At 44.8% G+C, this 15,912-nt stretch overlaps 1 protein-coding gene across 1 annotated transcript; it reads left to right on the top strand.

The window, feature by feature from the left end:
- The first annotated feature begins 48 nt into the window (after nt 1–48).
- On the top strand, nt 49–15,487 carry PYM1 (PYM1 exon junction complex associated factor). The gene is made up of 3 exons (XM_077913281.1): nt 49–520; nt 13,867–13,960; nt 14,545–15,487. Exons 1-3 carry the CDS (start codon nt 487–489, stop codon nt 15,026–15,028), a joined length of 612 nt encoding a protein of 203 aa, XP_077769407.1. The 5' UTR covers nt 49–486; the 3' UTR covers nt 15,029–15,487.
- The last annotated feature ends 425 nt before the right edge of the window (nt 15,488–15,912 follow it).

The following is a 15,912-nucleotide window of genomic DNA, read 5'->3' as shown; positions in this document are numbered from 1 at the left end:
GGGCCGGCCCCGAGGAGGCCGCCGGGCCGGCCGGGGATCTCGGCGGCAGCCCGGGCCGTGCGGGGCCGAGCGGGCGGCCCCCGACAAGGCCGGGCAGCCGGTGCGCGCCCGAGGCCCCGGGGCCCGGGGGCAGGGTCCGGCCTGACCCCTCTACCGGCCCGCGCTCCGGGTGCCGGTGGGCCTTGCCCCTCTTCCCCGAAGGCCCCGGACGGACGGAGGGGCCGCGCCCCGGAACTTCTCTCACACGGACCAGGCGCCCGATATTGGTATCACTGGCCCTACTAGAGCCTCCGGCTTTTATTTTATTCAAGTCTTTAGCTTCTAGCTGCCTTTAGTCTTCAGCTCCTCCGCCGCCTCCGTCCACGAAATGGTGCACTCTCCCTTTAAGACTAAAATGGTGGCTGGCTGCGATCTGGACTCCACTTCCGGTGGGGAGGGGGGCGGGACCCCAGCCCGCTCACGCCGGAAGTGGTTTGCGTTTTCAAGATGGCGACTCCCTATGTAACTGACGAGACCGGCGGTGAGTGCGGGAGGCGCGGAGCCGCTTCTCCCCGGGCTCTCGGGGCAGGGGTTCGGACTTGGAAAGGGGTCTGTGCCCCGCCCATCTCGGGGCCCCTCCTTTTGCCCCGCCCTCCGGACCGCCTTCCCCATTCATCCTCTCCTGTGGGGTGTCACCTGCGCCCCCTTCTGGTCTCGCGTTTGGGGGTCCCTGCTTCCGGTCACCCAGACCCTGGGGTCCTTCAGTGAGGTCCCTGCTCCAGGACCCTCCTAGGCCCATAGCTTTCCTCCAGCAGCTGGAGATCCCATTTCTCTCTTGGCTGCTCCAGGTGTGGGAACTCCTATACTCTCAGTTCCCTCCAATTCCAGCTTTACTCCTGCTCCCCTCCCCCACCTGGCAGCTGTACCTGCCCTGTGCCCTACCCCAGCCCCGTCTTGGTTCTCTTCCTCGAAGCTCTATCTGTTAAAGACCTCTTCGTTGCCATAGAGTGCTTTTTCCATTCTCTCCCTCGCCTTCATTTTTGGGTCACTGAGGTTCAGAGGTGTGAAGGGAAGAGGAATCGAGTATAACTTTCAGCTTGAGTTTTCTTCTTGATGGCATCACCCTTCTGTACCTTCTCTGGTGGTGGTGGTGATAAAAGTCGAGGGAGCTGAGGTGGAAGAAGGCAAACAGGAGGTGTCTAAGTGGCCTCTCAAGCCCTGTGACAAGTTCATAGAAGCCACGATTCTGGCTAGAGAAGAGTTTCCGGCCTGGCTGGTGGAGATGCTGAGGTGTATGGAGGTTGATGTGTTGAAAACTGGAAGTCAGTATTTTCATTTTGGTTTTGTCCCATCCTGATTTCCTCATCTTTAGAAAAATGTGCCTAGGAATATCTACCTAGTGACGATCAAGTAAGATAGCATATGTGAAAGCAATTTATAAAAAGCTGTACAAGGCTAGGTGTTACTGGTTTTTGTGGCCTTGGCTGTGTACATGCAGTCTCTTGTAGACGTGACACTGTGTGTGCTGCTGTGCTCTGAATTGTGCCCTTTATGCTTCTTGCTTTGCTACTTTCCATGTTCCTTAGGTCTCAGCCCACCTCTCCTGTGGTATCTTATGACAAGCCGGGTCTCTGCTACTTGTCTCCAGCCTCACATTTCAAAGTGGTGCACAGAACCTCTTCTGTTCTCTACAGAAGATCCTTCTTCTACTGGCTCCTTTTAATGTGAGCTTTGAAAATATTACTTACTGTTCAGTGTGCTTTTCTTTATTCAACTATTTTCTTAAAACCTATTTCACAAAAATCCAGATACCACATTTCACTCTACTCGCCCACTAAGAGTTATCTTCTGTTCTCTGACTATGTAGAAGAGAAGGAATCGCACTGTTTTTTTTTTTTTTTACTTTGTCTTACTACTTCCAGATCATTGACCTACCACTGTCACTCTAATCTTTGTGGAAGGTATTGCCATGCAATTATAGCATTTTCTCTAAAATCTCAGGGCCATCATTTATTGCCCATAAGGACCCAGACCTGTTGCATCACTTTTTTCTCCACTGTGTTTCTTGCTTTTTTTTTTTTAAAGATTTATTTATTTATTTATTTATTTATTTATTTATTTATTTATGATAGACATAGAGAGAGAGAGAGAGAGTCAGAGACACAGGAGGAGGGAGAAGCAGGCTCCATGTTGGGAGCCCGACGCGGGACTCGATCCCGGGACTCCAGGATCGCGCCCTGGGCCAAAGGCAGGCGCCAAACCGCTGAGCCACCCAGGGATCCCCTGTTTCTTGCTCTTATTCTCAGTATCTCCAGCATCTTTGAAATATTCTGGTCTTATAATTCCTCAGCACAAGATGGTTGACTTTCCTTTGTGTTTTTTTTTGTTGTTGTTGTTTTGTTTTTGTTTTCCTTTTTTTTAAAGCTTTATTTTTTTTTTTAATTTTTATTTATTTATGATAGTCACACAGAGAGAGAGAGAGAGGCAGAGACACAGGCAGAGGGAGAAGCAGGCTCCATGCACCGGGAGTCCGACGTGGGATTCAATCCTGGGTCCCCAGGATCGTGCCCTGGGCCAACGGCAGGCGCTAAACCGCTGCGCCACCCAGGGATCCCTGTTTTTGTTTTCCTGAGCCCAGCTGAAAGCTTGCACTCAGGACCCTGAGATCAAGACCTGAGCTGAGATCAAAAGTTGGCGGCTTAACCAACTGAACCACCCAGGCGCCTCTCCTTTGTATTTTTAACGTAGCTACACATCAGGGGCGCCTGGGTGGCTCAGTCAGTTAAGTGACTGAGTTTTGGTTTTAGTTCAGGTCGTGATCTCAGGGTCATGAGATCCAGCCCCACGTTGAGCTCTGAACTCAGCACGGAGTCTGCTTGTCTTTCTCCCTCTGCTTCTCCCTCTGCTTGCTATCTCTCTCTCTCTCAAATAAATGGATAAAATTTAAAAAAATAAATAAATAAAGTAGGTCCACATCAGAATCGCTACAATTAAGACCTACTCTGTAACACCACTTCCCCTTGAGATGATGCTCTCCGTTACTTACTTTAGCCTCCCACCAGTTACCTTTTTCACTATTTCATATCCAGAGAATCTGCTTTTTGCCCGTCTTAGGTTCTTGACCTTTCCCATTTGATCGCATCTACCAGTACCTTCATGACTACCTTTGAAGCTGCTCTGCTAGACCTTGGTGACTAGCCACTTTGATACTATCTTCATTGCTTTTCCTCATTTATTTTGAACTTCTATACTTAGCAAGCACTTCTGTTATCTTGAATCATACTCATCACCTATTTTCTTGGCTTCTACGCACATGGCTAGAGAAAAAGTGCAAAACTAGCACATTCAGTGTAATATAACTTAGTGTTAACTTCTGCCAAGATCCCGGCTTCTCTCCAATTCTTTTTTCTTGGTTTGCTTACATTCTACCGTGGCTCTTTCCCCCAACTTTTTCCAGCGTTCTGTGACCCTCCCTTTTAATTCTCTCTCCTATGGCAGATGGCTTCACTTTTTTCCCCCCACTTTCTATTTCACTGAAGCATCAAGGCCTGTCATTTTTGTTTCTTTCTGTTCACAGCCTGATTTCTTGAATATCAGGTCTACACATACTGTTTTCATTTCCTTACTGCTTATTTGTCCCTTAATTCTTTACAGTTTTGTTAAATTTAGTCTGCCCAAAATTGATATAATTTTTTCCTTCTTTATTTCTGTTAGTGACATCCTTGTCCTAGCCAACCCCAAATCAACTTTCTGCACCATCTCTCTCGTTTTAATTTTAAATAGACTTTATTTTTTAGAACAGTATTAGATTTATAGAAAACTTGAGAAGATGATACAGACAATTCCCATATATGCTACACTCAGTTTCCCTTGTTATTAACATCTTAACCTTACATTAGTATGGTACCATTATTACAATCACTGAGCCAATATTGATACATTACTATTAACCAGAGTCTATACATTATTCAGGTTTCCTAGGTTTTTTTTTTTTTTCTTTTTAAGATTTTTATTTATTTATTCATGAGAGACAGACAGAGAGAGCGAGGCAGAGATCCAGGCAGAGGGAGAAGCAGGCTCCATGCAGGGAGCCCAACGTGGGACTCGATCCTGGGTCTCCAGGATCAGGCTCTGGGGTAAAAGTGGCGCTAAACTGCTGAGCCACCCGGGCTACCCAGGTTTCCTAGTTTTTACCTAATTTTCTTTCCTGTCCCAGCTTCCCATCCCAAATACCACATTACTTTTACTTCTCATGTCTCCTTAAGCTCCTATTGGCTGTGACAGTTTCTCAGACTTTCCTTGTTTTTGATGACCTTGACAGTGCTGAGGAGTACTAGTCAAGTATTTTATAGGATGCCTCTGTTTGTAATGTGGCTGATATTTTTCTCATGATTAGACTGGGCTTATGTGTTTTTGTGGTACAACTGCAAAGGAAAAGTTACGTTTTCATCATATCAAGGGTATGTGTCATGATTTTTTTTGCTATTGATTCTGACTGATCACCTGGCTGAAGTAGTGTTTGTAAGGTTTTTCCACTGTAAAGTTACCCTTATTTTTATTCTCTTTTCATACTATCGTCTATAAGAAAGGCTCTCTATTCACAACTCGCACACTTAAAGTGTAGGAAGTTATGCTTCCTTCTTAAAGATGGAGTATTTACATATGTTATTTGGAATTTTTCTGCAGATTTATGTCTTCTCCATTGACTTATTCAGTCATTTATTTATAGAAATAGGGACATTGGGTTATACTCCAATACTATTTGTTTTATTGCTTAAATGTTCCAGCTTTGGGAATTGGGAGCTCTTTCAGTTGGCCCTGTGTCCTTTTGACATACCCCCAACAGTGTAGGTTTTTGTTTTTATTTTTTTTTTTAGCTCTAACTTACTTTCTTGCATTAGAAGATGCTCCAGGCTTGTCTTTTAGATTTCCTGTCTTGGTCCTAGAATCAGCCATTTCTCCCAAGGATCCCCTGTTCCTTTTACTGGAGAATGGTATGAAGAAACCAAGATCAGGGGTGCCTGGGTGGCTCAGGTGGTTAAGCATCTGCCTTCGGCTCAGGTCATGATCCCAGGGTCCTGGGATCAAGCCCCGCATCAGCTCCCTGCTCAGAGGGGAGTCTGCTTCTCCCTCTCCCTCTGCCCATCCCCCCACCACCTTGTTCATGCTTGCTCTGTCACTCTCTCAAATAAATAAATAAAATCTTAAAAAAAAAAAGAAAACCAAGATCAGAGCACTAGGTATCTTTGTTGTGTTTGTTACTCTTTGCTGCATCATCTTTTATTCCTCTCGTTCCCCATCCTCTGACACACACCAGTTGTCAAAATGTCATTCTTCTATTCCTACTGCCATTATTCTTATCCCATCTTCAGTACTTGTCAGCCTGCTGGCCTTGAGAATTTTAAGCTTTGGGAATTTAAGCCTTAGTTTTTTCTCATCAATTAGAATAATAACTCCTACAGACATAGGATTTTTGTGAGAATTAAAATTAATTAGTTACTTTTTAAAAAGATTTTATTTATTCATGAGAGACACAGAGAAGGAGAGAGAGAGAGAGGCAGAGACACAGGCAGAGGGAGAAGCAGGCTCCCCGCAGGGAGCCTGGTGTGGGACTTGATCCCCTGTATCGTGTCCTGAGCTGGAAGGCAGATGCTCAACCACTCAACCACTGAGCCACTCAGGAGTCCCTGAAATAATTTTTTTAAACATTTTATTTATAAGTAATCTCTATCCACAGTTTGAGGTTGGAACTTGCAACCCCGAGACCAAGAATCACATGCTTTACTGACTGAGCCAGCCAGGCGCCCCTCTTTATTTATTAATTTGAATTAATTACAGCCTTCTATGGGCCAGGCCCTTTGCCTTAGAGATCAAAGACAAAGTCTCTATTCTCAAGGAAGTACACAATTTTGTTCATCGTTAGCATAATAAAGCCAAAACAGGTGCCGTGCACAAAGGTATTGCACAAAGGGTTACTTCTAACCTGGTTTAGGGTGGAAAGGTCAGGGAAGACTTGACTGAGTTTATACTCGAACTTGGCCTTTAAAGACCAATAGGAATTAACTAAGATAATAATCAAGGAAAGTCTATTCCAGGCCAAAAGAAGCAAAGCAAAAAAGCATAAATAATAAGAGACACAGGTCTGGTGAGATTTGTGAATATTTCAGTGGTTGGAGTAGAGTATGAGTGACTTGGTGCTGAGAGACTGGACACTAACAAGGCCTTTTATGTGTGGTCCTCTCCTCCTTGTAAATACCCTGAAGGCAATAGGAATACAGAAAGGATTTTTTTTTAAGATTTTATTTATTTATTCATGAAAGACAGAGAGAGAGAGAGAGAGAGAAAGAGGCAGAGACACATGCAGGGAGCCTGATGTGGGACTCGATACCGATATGGGACTCGATACCTGGTCTCCAGGATCATGCCCTGGGCCGAAGGCGGGCGCTAAACCGCTGAGCCACCCAGGTGTCCCCAGAAAGGATTTTAAGCGGGGTCCTGACTAGTCTGATTTGTCCCTTTGTGTCGTCCCATAGGCCTGAAATACTTCCTTTCTTGCCATTTCTCATAACCACACCCCCCACCTCTACCTGCCTAAATCCTGCTTATCTTTCAAAGATCACAACAGGTCCCTGCCCTCCACAAAATCTTTATAAATCACCAGGTCAAAGGTAATTTCACTCTCTATTTTGTACCCATTCTCCAAGCCATTTAGGTTTGAAACCTAAAATGAGATTCTTTTTTTAAAACATTATATCTTTGGGGCACCTGCATGGCTCGGTTGGTTAAGCATCTATCTGCCTTTGGCTCAGGTCGTGGTCTCAGGGTCCTGGGATGGAGCCCTGCCCCCCCCCCCAGGCGTTCTACTCAGTGGGGAGTCTGCTTCCTCTTTCTCTGTCCCTCCCCCACCTCGTGTGTGCTCTTTCTCAAATAAATAAAATCTCTCTCTTTTTTAAAAGATTTTATTTATTTATGAGAGACAAACAGAGAGAGGCAGGGACATAGGCAGAGGGAGAAGCAGGCTCCATGCAGGGAACCCGACGTGGGACTCGATCTCGGGTCTCCAGGATCAGGCCCTGGGCCGAAGGCGGTGCTAAACCGCTGAACCACCAGGGCTGCCCTCAAATAAAATCTAAACAAAACAAAACTCGAGTGACTATAAAGTTTTTAAAAAAAGATTTTATCTTGAAATAATTTGCACACCCAGCATAGAGCTTAAACTCAACAACTCGAGATCTAGAATTGCATGCTCCACCGACTAAGCCACCCAGGTGCCCCAAATGAGATATTTTTAAAACCCACAATAAAATAACAATGTGCATTCTTAAAAAGAAAGAATATTTATAATCTAATCACCTGACTTCATATTGCACATTCTTGTCTGAAATTAAAAATATGTATAACAGGGAGCCCCGGTAGCCCTGCGGTTTGTCACCGCCTTCGGTCTGGGGTGTGTCGGGCTCCCTGCATGGAGCCTGCTTCTCCCTCTGCCTGTGTCTCTGCCTCTCTCTTTCTGTCATGAATAAATAAATAAAAGCTTTTAAAAAATAAATATGCATAACATTTAATGAAATGGTATATTTATATAATTTCATTATGTTTTACATTATGTCATATTATATTATTTAAAATTTTGTTATTTTTAAAAATTATGTCTTTTTAAAGTTTATTGGAGAGCGAGTAAGAGAGAGCACAACTAGGGGGAGGGGTAGAGAGAGTGGCCAACTCCCTGGCTGAGCAGGGAGCCTGACTCCTGGTGCAGGGCTCCACCTGGGACTGGGATCAGGACCTGAGATGAAGGCAGAGGCTTAACTGAGCCACCCAGGCGCTCAGGTCTCTTTCAAGTTTATTTATTTATTTTTAAGTAACCTCTACACCCAACATGGGATTTGAACTCGTGACCCTGAGACCAAGAGTCACACACTCTTCTGACTGAGCCAGCCAGGCACTCTATTATCATTTTTCATGGATGTATTATACACCATTCCTGTATACCTGGACTTGAAGTTTGCTTTTAATTTTTAGCTCTTTATAGATAATGCCACAATTTTCACCTAATTATCTCTCCCTTTCTTCTTTTTTTTTTTTTTTCCCTTTCTTCTTTTTCTGTTTTTGTGTTTTCCTCTTGGTATATTTCCTTAGTGCTAAATTGTCAAGATTGGAATTACTGAAGGTGTTCAATTATTTTTTACTTTAGCTCCTTACCCCTCCTCAATCAGTGACTTCCCAGGTGTTGTTGATTCTTTGCTAATTCTTTTCTGGCATCAGTCTCTTCCTTTCCCTTTTCACGGTTTCAAACAGTTCTGTCTCTTGTGCCAGGGTTATTGCACCCTTTTTTCCCCTGAGTTCTGAGTCTCCAGTGTTTTCCCTTTCCAATTCACCTTTTCATCCTGCCAGATTTCATCCTGCCCTAAAACACTGCTTTGGATAAAAGAGTCATTGATTGGACAAATATTTATTGAATGCATGCCAAGTACCAGATAGCTGGCATTTCAAGGTCTGCACGTTCTTCCCCTCATTTACACCAGCTTTACACCAGCCTTCTGACTCAGCCACTGTCTCCCCAACAGGCCATCTCCATTCCCACGTGTGGTATTTTGTTCAGAATGAACTTCTGTTTAGAATCTATTCTGCCTCCTTGTTCACTTATGAGTTTGACTCTTTTTTTTTTATTAAGATTTTTATTTATTTATTCATGAGAGACACAGAGAGAGAGGCAGAGACACAGGCAGAGGGAGAAGCAGGCTTCATGCAGGGAGCCTGACGTGGGACTCGATCCCTGGACTCCAGGATCACACCCTGGGCTGAAGTTGGCACTAAACCGCTGGGCCACCCGGGCTGCCCTCTTTCTTTTTTTTTTTTTTTTTTTTTTTTTTTTTAATTTTTATTTATTTATGATTGTCACACAGAGAGAGAGAGAGGCAGAGACATAGGCAGAGGGAGAAGCAGGCTCCATGCACTGGGAGCCCGACGTGGGATTCGATTCCGGGTCTCCAGGATCGCGCCCTGGGCCAAAGGCAAGCGCCAAACCGCTGTGCCACCCAGGGATCCCTGACTCTTTCTTTAAAGCCCAACTCCAGTCAGTCCCCTTCCATGAAGCCTCAGCTTTTTCATTCTTCAGTTTATACTCCAAACTATTGCATTTAGGCAAGCAGTATGCTCAGTGCCTCTCTCTCATTCACCAGAAAAACTTCAAATTCCTTGACCTGGTGTTTAAGGTTTTCCAGGATCTAACCCCGTTTTTTATTATTTCCTAACAGGAACTATCTGATTCACTTGGATTCCTCTTACTTTCTGTTCTATAAATACTCCATGCCCCTTCCACATCCGTGCTTTTCTTTGCCTGCTTGTCCTTTGTCCCATCACTTCTACCTGTCAGATCTTAACTATTTTCTTTAATTTTTTTTTTTTTTTAGTTTTAATATATTAATGATACTTTCATTTTGAACAAAAAGCCAGTTCATGGAACAATATATAATCCATGTGGAAGGCCCTGGACTTGACTTTTTCTTTTTCAAAACTTTCTTTCTTTTTAAAAACTAATACTTAAAAAAATAAAAAAACACATGGGGCACCAGGCTGGCTCAGTTGGTGGAGCATGTGACTTCCTCTCAGGGTTGTGAGTTCAAGCCCCACATTGGCTGTGGAGCCTACTTTAAAAAAACAAAAAACAGGGCAGCCCCGGTGGCTCGGCGGTTTGGCGCCACCTTCGGTCCAGGGCGTGATCCTGAAGGCCTTGGGGTCGAGTCCCATGTCAGGCTCCCTGCATGAAGCCTGCTTCTCCCTCTGCCTGTGTCTCTGCCTCTCTCCCTCTCTCTCTGTGTCTCTCATGAATAAATAAATGAAATCTTAAAAAAAAAATTAAAAAAAAAACAAAAAACCACACAAAACATAATACAACATATATATGTATATATAAGATTCTTAAAAACACTAATGGTATAAATAAAGATATCTATGAAGGTAGCAAGTATATATATTGATGGTTAATGGTTTCTATTACTGCTTCTAGATTACCCCTCTTAAGATAACTGCATTAAAAGCTTGGTATCTTGGTATGTGTCCTTCCATACCCTTCTCCTCGCCCTGTGCTCAGACCAAATGGACTGTTAAGTGCTGCTTCTTGCCCCCCACAAGACTGGGAGCATACCTTATGCCAGCAGTTCTCAAAATGTTGTCTAGGACCCTTGGGGGTTCCCTAAGAGACTGTCAGGAGGTCTGCAAACATAACTTTTTATTATATACTAATGCTAATTGCCTTTTTTGCTGGGTTGACATTTGCTTTAAGGGTGCAAAATCAAAGGCGGGTAAAACTGCTGGCCTCTTAGCACCAATCAAGCTGGTTGCACCAAGCTCCCACTCTTGTGCTCTTCACTACTAGGTGCTTGCAGTAAATAATGTCAGTTTCACTTAAGAATATCCTTGATTGGGATCCCTGGGTGGCGCAGCGGTTTGACGCCTGCCTTTGGCCCAAGGCGCGATCCTGGAGACCCAGGATCGAATCCCACATCGGGCTCCCGGTGCATGGAGCCTGCTTCTCCCTCTGCCTATGTCTCTGCCTCTCTCTCTTTCTCTCTCTGTGACTATCATAAATAAATAAAAATTTTAAAAAAAAGAATATCTTTGATTAGGCAATACGATTTACTAATTTTATTTTATTTTTTAAGATTTTATTTATTTATTCATGAGAGAGAGAGAGCGAAGCAGAGACACAGGCAGAGGAAGAAGCAGGCTCCATGTGGGGAGCCCAATGTGGGCCTCGATCTGGGGTCTCCAGGATCACACCCTGCACTGAAGGTGGCGCTAAACCTCTGAGCTACCCAGGCTACCCAGATTTACTAATTTTTTTAAACCCTGGCCCTTGAATACACATCTTACTTTTTTCCAGCTTTATTAAGATATAATCAGCATATAACATTGTGTAGGTTTAAAATGTGCAATGTCATGATTTGACACATGTATATATCATGAAATGTTTACCACAATAAACATTGTGTTATCTAACACATCCTTCACATAATTGCCATTTTGTTGTGAAAGTCTACTCTCCTAGCAGCTTTCAAGTATACAATACAGTTCTGTTGTCAGTGGTTACCATGCTGTACCTTAGATTACCCAGAATTTACTCATTTTGTAACTGAAAGTTACTCTTCTCTGTGGACTAAATGGGAAGCTTGGATGAAACACTGGACTGTACTGAAGTAAGGTGGAGTAGAAGGAAAAGCACTGGCACAATTGTCCACAAGGGGCAAGCTAAACAAGCTTCCTTTTCATGGAACACCACTTTTACTTAAAAGAACCACTGACAGGGCAGCCCGGGTGGCGCAGCGGTTTAGCACCGCCTTCAGCCCAGGGCCTGATCCTGGAGACCTAGGATCAAGTCCCATGTCGGGCTCCCTGCATGGAGCCTGCTTCTCCCTCTGCCTGTGTCTCTGCCTCTCTCTCTGTGTCTGTGTCTCTCATGAGTAAATAAAATCTTTAAAAAAAAAAAAAAAAGAACCACTGACAAACTAGTGATTGAGAACCGGGTATCTGATAGGCATTTTCCTGAAAGTGAAGGAACGAAACCTGTCATTTGAAAGAAAATTGACTGACAGTATTTGTTGCCAATGGTAAAATCCCAAACCTTCAAGTAAAAATTAGAATTCTGGAAAACTTGTATTTGCCATTGTTATCTTGACAGTTTGCTTCCCAGTAAAGACTTTCCTGACAAGATTAACAGATATGGGTGTGTTTTTTTTTAAAAAGATTTATTTATTTATTTTAGAGAGCAAGAGAGCAGGAGGGGCAGAGAGAGAGGCAGAGAGAATCTCGAAACCAAGAGTTTAACCAATGCTTAACCAGTTAAGCATTAAACCAGATGCTTAACTGACTGCACCACCCAGGCACCTTGTTTTTTTTTTTGTTTGTTTGTTTGAGATTTATTTATTTGGGAGATTATGGGGGGCTGGGGTAGAGGGGGAGAATCTTAAGCAGACTCCATCACATATGGCTCCATCCCAGGACACCGAGGTCACATCCTGAGCCCAAACCAAGAGTTGGGCACTTAATCGACTGAGCCACCCAAGCATCCCTGGGTGTTTTTTTTTTTTTTTAAGATTGTATTTATTTATTTATGAGAAACACAGGAGAGAGAAAGGCAGAGACAAGAGACACAGGCAGAGGGAGGAGCAGGCTCCATGCAGGGAGCCTGACAGACTCGATCCCGGGTCTCCAGGATCATGCCCTGGGCTGAGGGCAGCGCTAAACTGCTGAGCCACCTGGGCTTCCCTGGGTTGTTTTTTTTTTTGTTTTGTTTTGTTTTTTAATATTGCATAGTAAAATGGATAATATTTCAAATAAGAGTGGAGGAGGATCCTGAAATAAAAAACTTTGAGGGTAACTACTCTCTACACTGTCCTGCAACTTGCTTTTTCCACTTGGTATATCATGAGCACCATTCAAGCCAGAGTCAGTGCACTTACACCTGACATTTTTTTCCATCACAGCACGGTGTTCCATCATGTGGATGATCAATGTGTACTCAGGGATTCATCTACTGATGGCCACCGAAGTTGCTTTCAGTTTTTGCTACCTTAATGCAGCAACAAACACCCTTTACATATATCCTTGTGTACTGGTACTTTTATATTTGTAGTATGGATTCTTAGAAGTTGATCTGTTTTTCATGACCCATCTTTTATAAGTTTTTTTCAAAGATTTTATTTATTTATTTATTTATTTGAGAGCACACAAGTGGGGAGGAGAGGGAGAAGCATGCTCCCTGCCCAGCAGGGATGGGGTCCATCCCAGGATGCAGGGGTCCATCCCAGGATCTGGGGATCATGACCTGAGCCAAAGGCAGACGCCCAACCGACTAAGCCACCAAGGTGCCCCTTTCATGACCCATCTTACTAAGACTTCCCCTCTCTACATCTCCAGTCATTTCTCCTTCCTACAATTTCTTGTTTTTGCCCCCCTTTGGCCTCTTATTCAGTTATTGCCTTTTGATGTCCCCATGCTATTGTCGTGTTTGTTTGTTTTTTAAACTCTTCCTCTGCCTATCCTATCTTGCCAGCTAGACTAAAAATAGAAAATAGTGTAAAAATAGAAACTCCTGGAGCTCCTGGATCACTCAGTTAACCATCCAACTCTTGGTTTTGGCTTAGGTCATGATCTCAGGGTCATGAGGTCCTTGTGTCAGACTCTGCACTCAGCATGGAGTCGGCTTGAAGATTCTCTTTCTCTATCCCTCCCTCTGTGCTCTCTCTCTAATAAGTAAAATCTGGGCAGCCCCGGTGGCGCAGGGGTTTAGCGCCGCCTGCAGCCCAGAGTGTGATCCTGGAGACCCTGGAGACCCTGGATGGAGTCTCACGTCAGGCTCTCTGCGTGGAGCCTGCTTCTCCCTCTGCCTGTATCTCTGTCTCTCTCTCTCTCTCTGTGTCTCTATGAATAAATAAATAAAATCTTAAAAAAATAAGTAAAATCTTTATTTTATTTTTAGATTTTTATTTATTTATTCATGAGAGACACAGAGAGAGGTAGAGACACAGGCAGAGGGAGAAGCAGGCTCCCTGCAGGGAGTCCGATGCAGGACTCAATCCTATGCCCTGAGCTGAAGACAGACACTCAGCCAATGAGCCACCCAGACGTCCCTAAAATAAGTAAAATCTTTAAAAAAAAAAAAAAAAAAAGAACTCCTGAGGGCAAGGATGGTGTATGATACAGGGTTTGGGCACTCAGTGAACAATGATGAAAGGCGAATTGATGAGAGAAAAGGATGACTTCATGATTGCATTTGGTGGCTGGATGGGTGCTGAGGAAAGCTGTGTGCATTCATGCATTCTTTCAAATTGAGAACTATTTGAAAATTAGGAAGAGTAACTGTCTAACTTGATTCTGTTTTTGCAGGCAAATATATCGCCTCAACACAACGACCTGACGGGACCTGGCGCAAGCAGCGGAGGGTGAAAGAAGGCTATGTGCCCCAGGAGGAGGTCCCAGTGTGCGTGGTTAGGCGTGAGGAGGGGGTATTTAATAGGGTCTCAACAGAAAAGAAGAATCTTTTGATCCCAAGACCCCAGAAAATGGAAGGAGGGAGCAGCTCTCTGAGAAAGAAGAGGAGATGGGGCTTGGATTCAGAGATGAGCAAGGGGGGTTTAAGTGCCTAGTCCTGTTCCTGTGGCTTCTGTTCATCAGAACGTTCAATTAGCATTCCGAAATAGGGAACTTTAAGACCTAGAGACCTTCCCACAGCCTGCAGAACAGAGGAAAATTGGACAGAGACCACAGGAGAGGAAGGAAGCAAGAAAGTGAGAGGGTGAAATGATTTCAAAGGTTAAGAAGGGGGACGCCTGGGTAGCTCAGCTGTTGAGCATCTGCCTTCAGCTCAGGGCCTGATCCCAGGTCTGGGGATCGAGTCCCACATCAGGCTCCCCGCGGGGAGCCTGCTTCTCCCTTTTCCTATGTCCGTGTCTCTGTGTGTTTCTCGTGAATAAGTAAATAAAATCTTTAAAAAAAAAGGGGGTTAAGAAGAGAGCTCCAACAGTCAGTGATTCTTTGAAACTGTTGGCCTCTCTTCCCCTGCAGGTATGAGAACAAGTATGTGAAGTTTTTCAAGAGTAAACCGGAACTGCCCCCAGGTCTGAGCCCCGAGGCTACTGCTCCTGTCACCCCATCCAGGCCTGAAGGTGGTGAGCCAGGCCTCTCCAAGACAGCCAAACGCAACCTGAAGCGGAAGGAGAAGCGGCGGCAGCAGCAGGAGAAGGGGGAGGCAGAGGCCTTGAGCCGGACTCTCGAGAAGGTGTCTTTGGGAGAGACTGCCCAACCCCCCAGTGCTCCGCAGGGCTCCCGGGCAGCCCCAGCAGCAGCCTCTGACCAGCCTGACTCAACCGCCACCACGGAGAAGGCCAAGAAGATAAAGAACCTAAAGAAGAAGCTTCGGCAGGTGGAAGAGCTGCAGCAACGGATCCAGGCTGGGGAAATCAGCCAGCCCAGCAAAGAGCAGCTGGAGAAGCTAGCAAGGAGGAGGGCGCTCGAGGAGGAGCTTGAGGACTTGGAGCTGGGCCTGTGAGGCCTTTGGGGAATAGGGAATGGACTGCAGAACAAACCATGGGGCTCTCTGGGGGCCTGGGGAACGTGGGCAGCAGCAGTCAGGAGGGGTAACCCCCCCAATACTGACTCGCTTCCATCTCTCATGGCCCAACTCCATCCTCCAGAGCCTGGCCTTGCCGTCATTCCTTCCCTCTTCTTCCCAACTCCTATTTTTTGGACTTTTCTCCTTCCCATTCCTAGTGTTGAAAATCTCAGTGACTACCCCAGGTACCTTTGCTGCTGATTTGGGTGTCTTGTTTCAAAGAAAATTGGGTGGGTGGGCATCTCTTGGAGAACTGAGGTCGAGGGTAGGGGGAGTACACCCAAGTCTTGGAGTCTTGGTTCCTGTTCACAGTGTTTATGGGTTATTTCTCCCTCCGTCCCTCGCCTTTTTTTTTTTTTTTTTTTTTAAGAACAGAATAAACTCAAGTAGACAACATGCCTGGCCTTGTCCCTCTCTTTTCAGCTTCTAGTAGATGTTTTATCACCTTCAGTTCGGTACAGGAAGACAAGTGTTGGGAGTAATCCCTGCAATTTTATTTATTTATTTATTTATTTATTTATTTATTTTTAAATAAGATTTTATTTATTTATTCATGAGAGACACACAGAGAGAGGCAGAGATACAGGCAGAGGGAGAAGCAGGCTCCCTGCAAGGAGCCCGATGTGGGACTTGACCCCAGGTCCCCAGGATCACACCCTGAGCTGCAGGCGGCACTAAACCGCTGCGCCACCAGGGCTGCCCCTTTATTTTTAATTAATTAATTTATTTATTCATGATAGTCACACAGAGAGAGAGAGAGAGAGGGGCAGAGACACAGGCAGAGGGAGAAGCAGGCTCCATGCACCGGGAGCACGACGTGG

This window comes from Canis aureus, chromosome 11 (genome assembly GCF_053574225.1).
Source record: "Canis aureus isolate CA01 chromosome 11, VMU_Caureus_v.1.0, whole genome shotgun sequence".
Taxonomy (NCBI): domain Eukaryota; kingdom Metazoa; phylum Chordata; class Mammalia; order Carnivora; family Canidae; genus Canis; species Canis aureus.
This window is presented reverse-complemented; position numbering and strand designations above follow the sequence as displayed.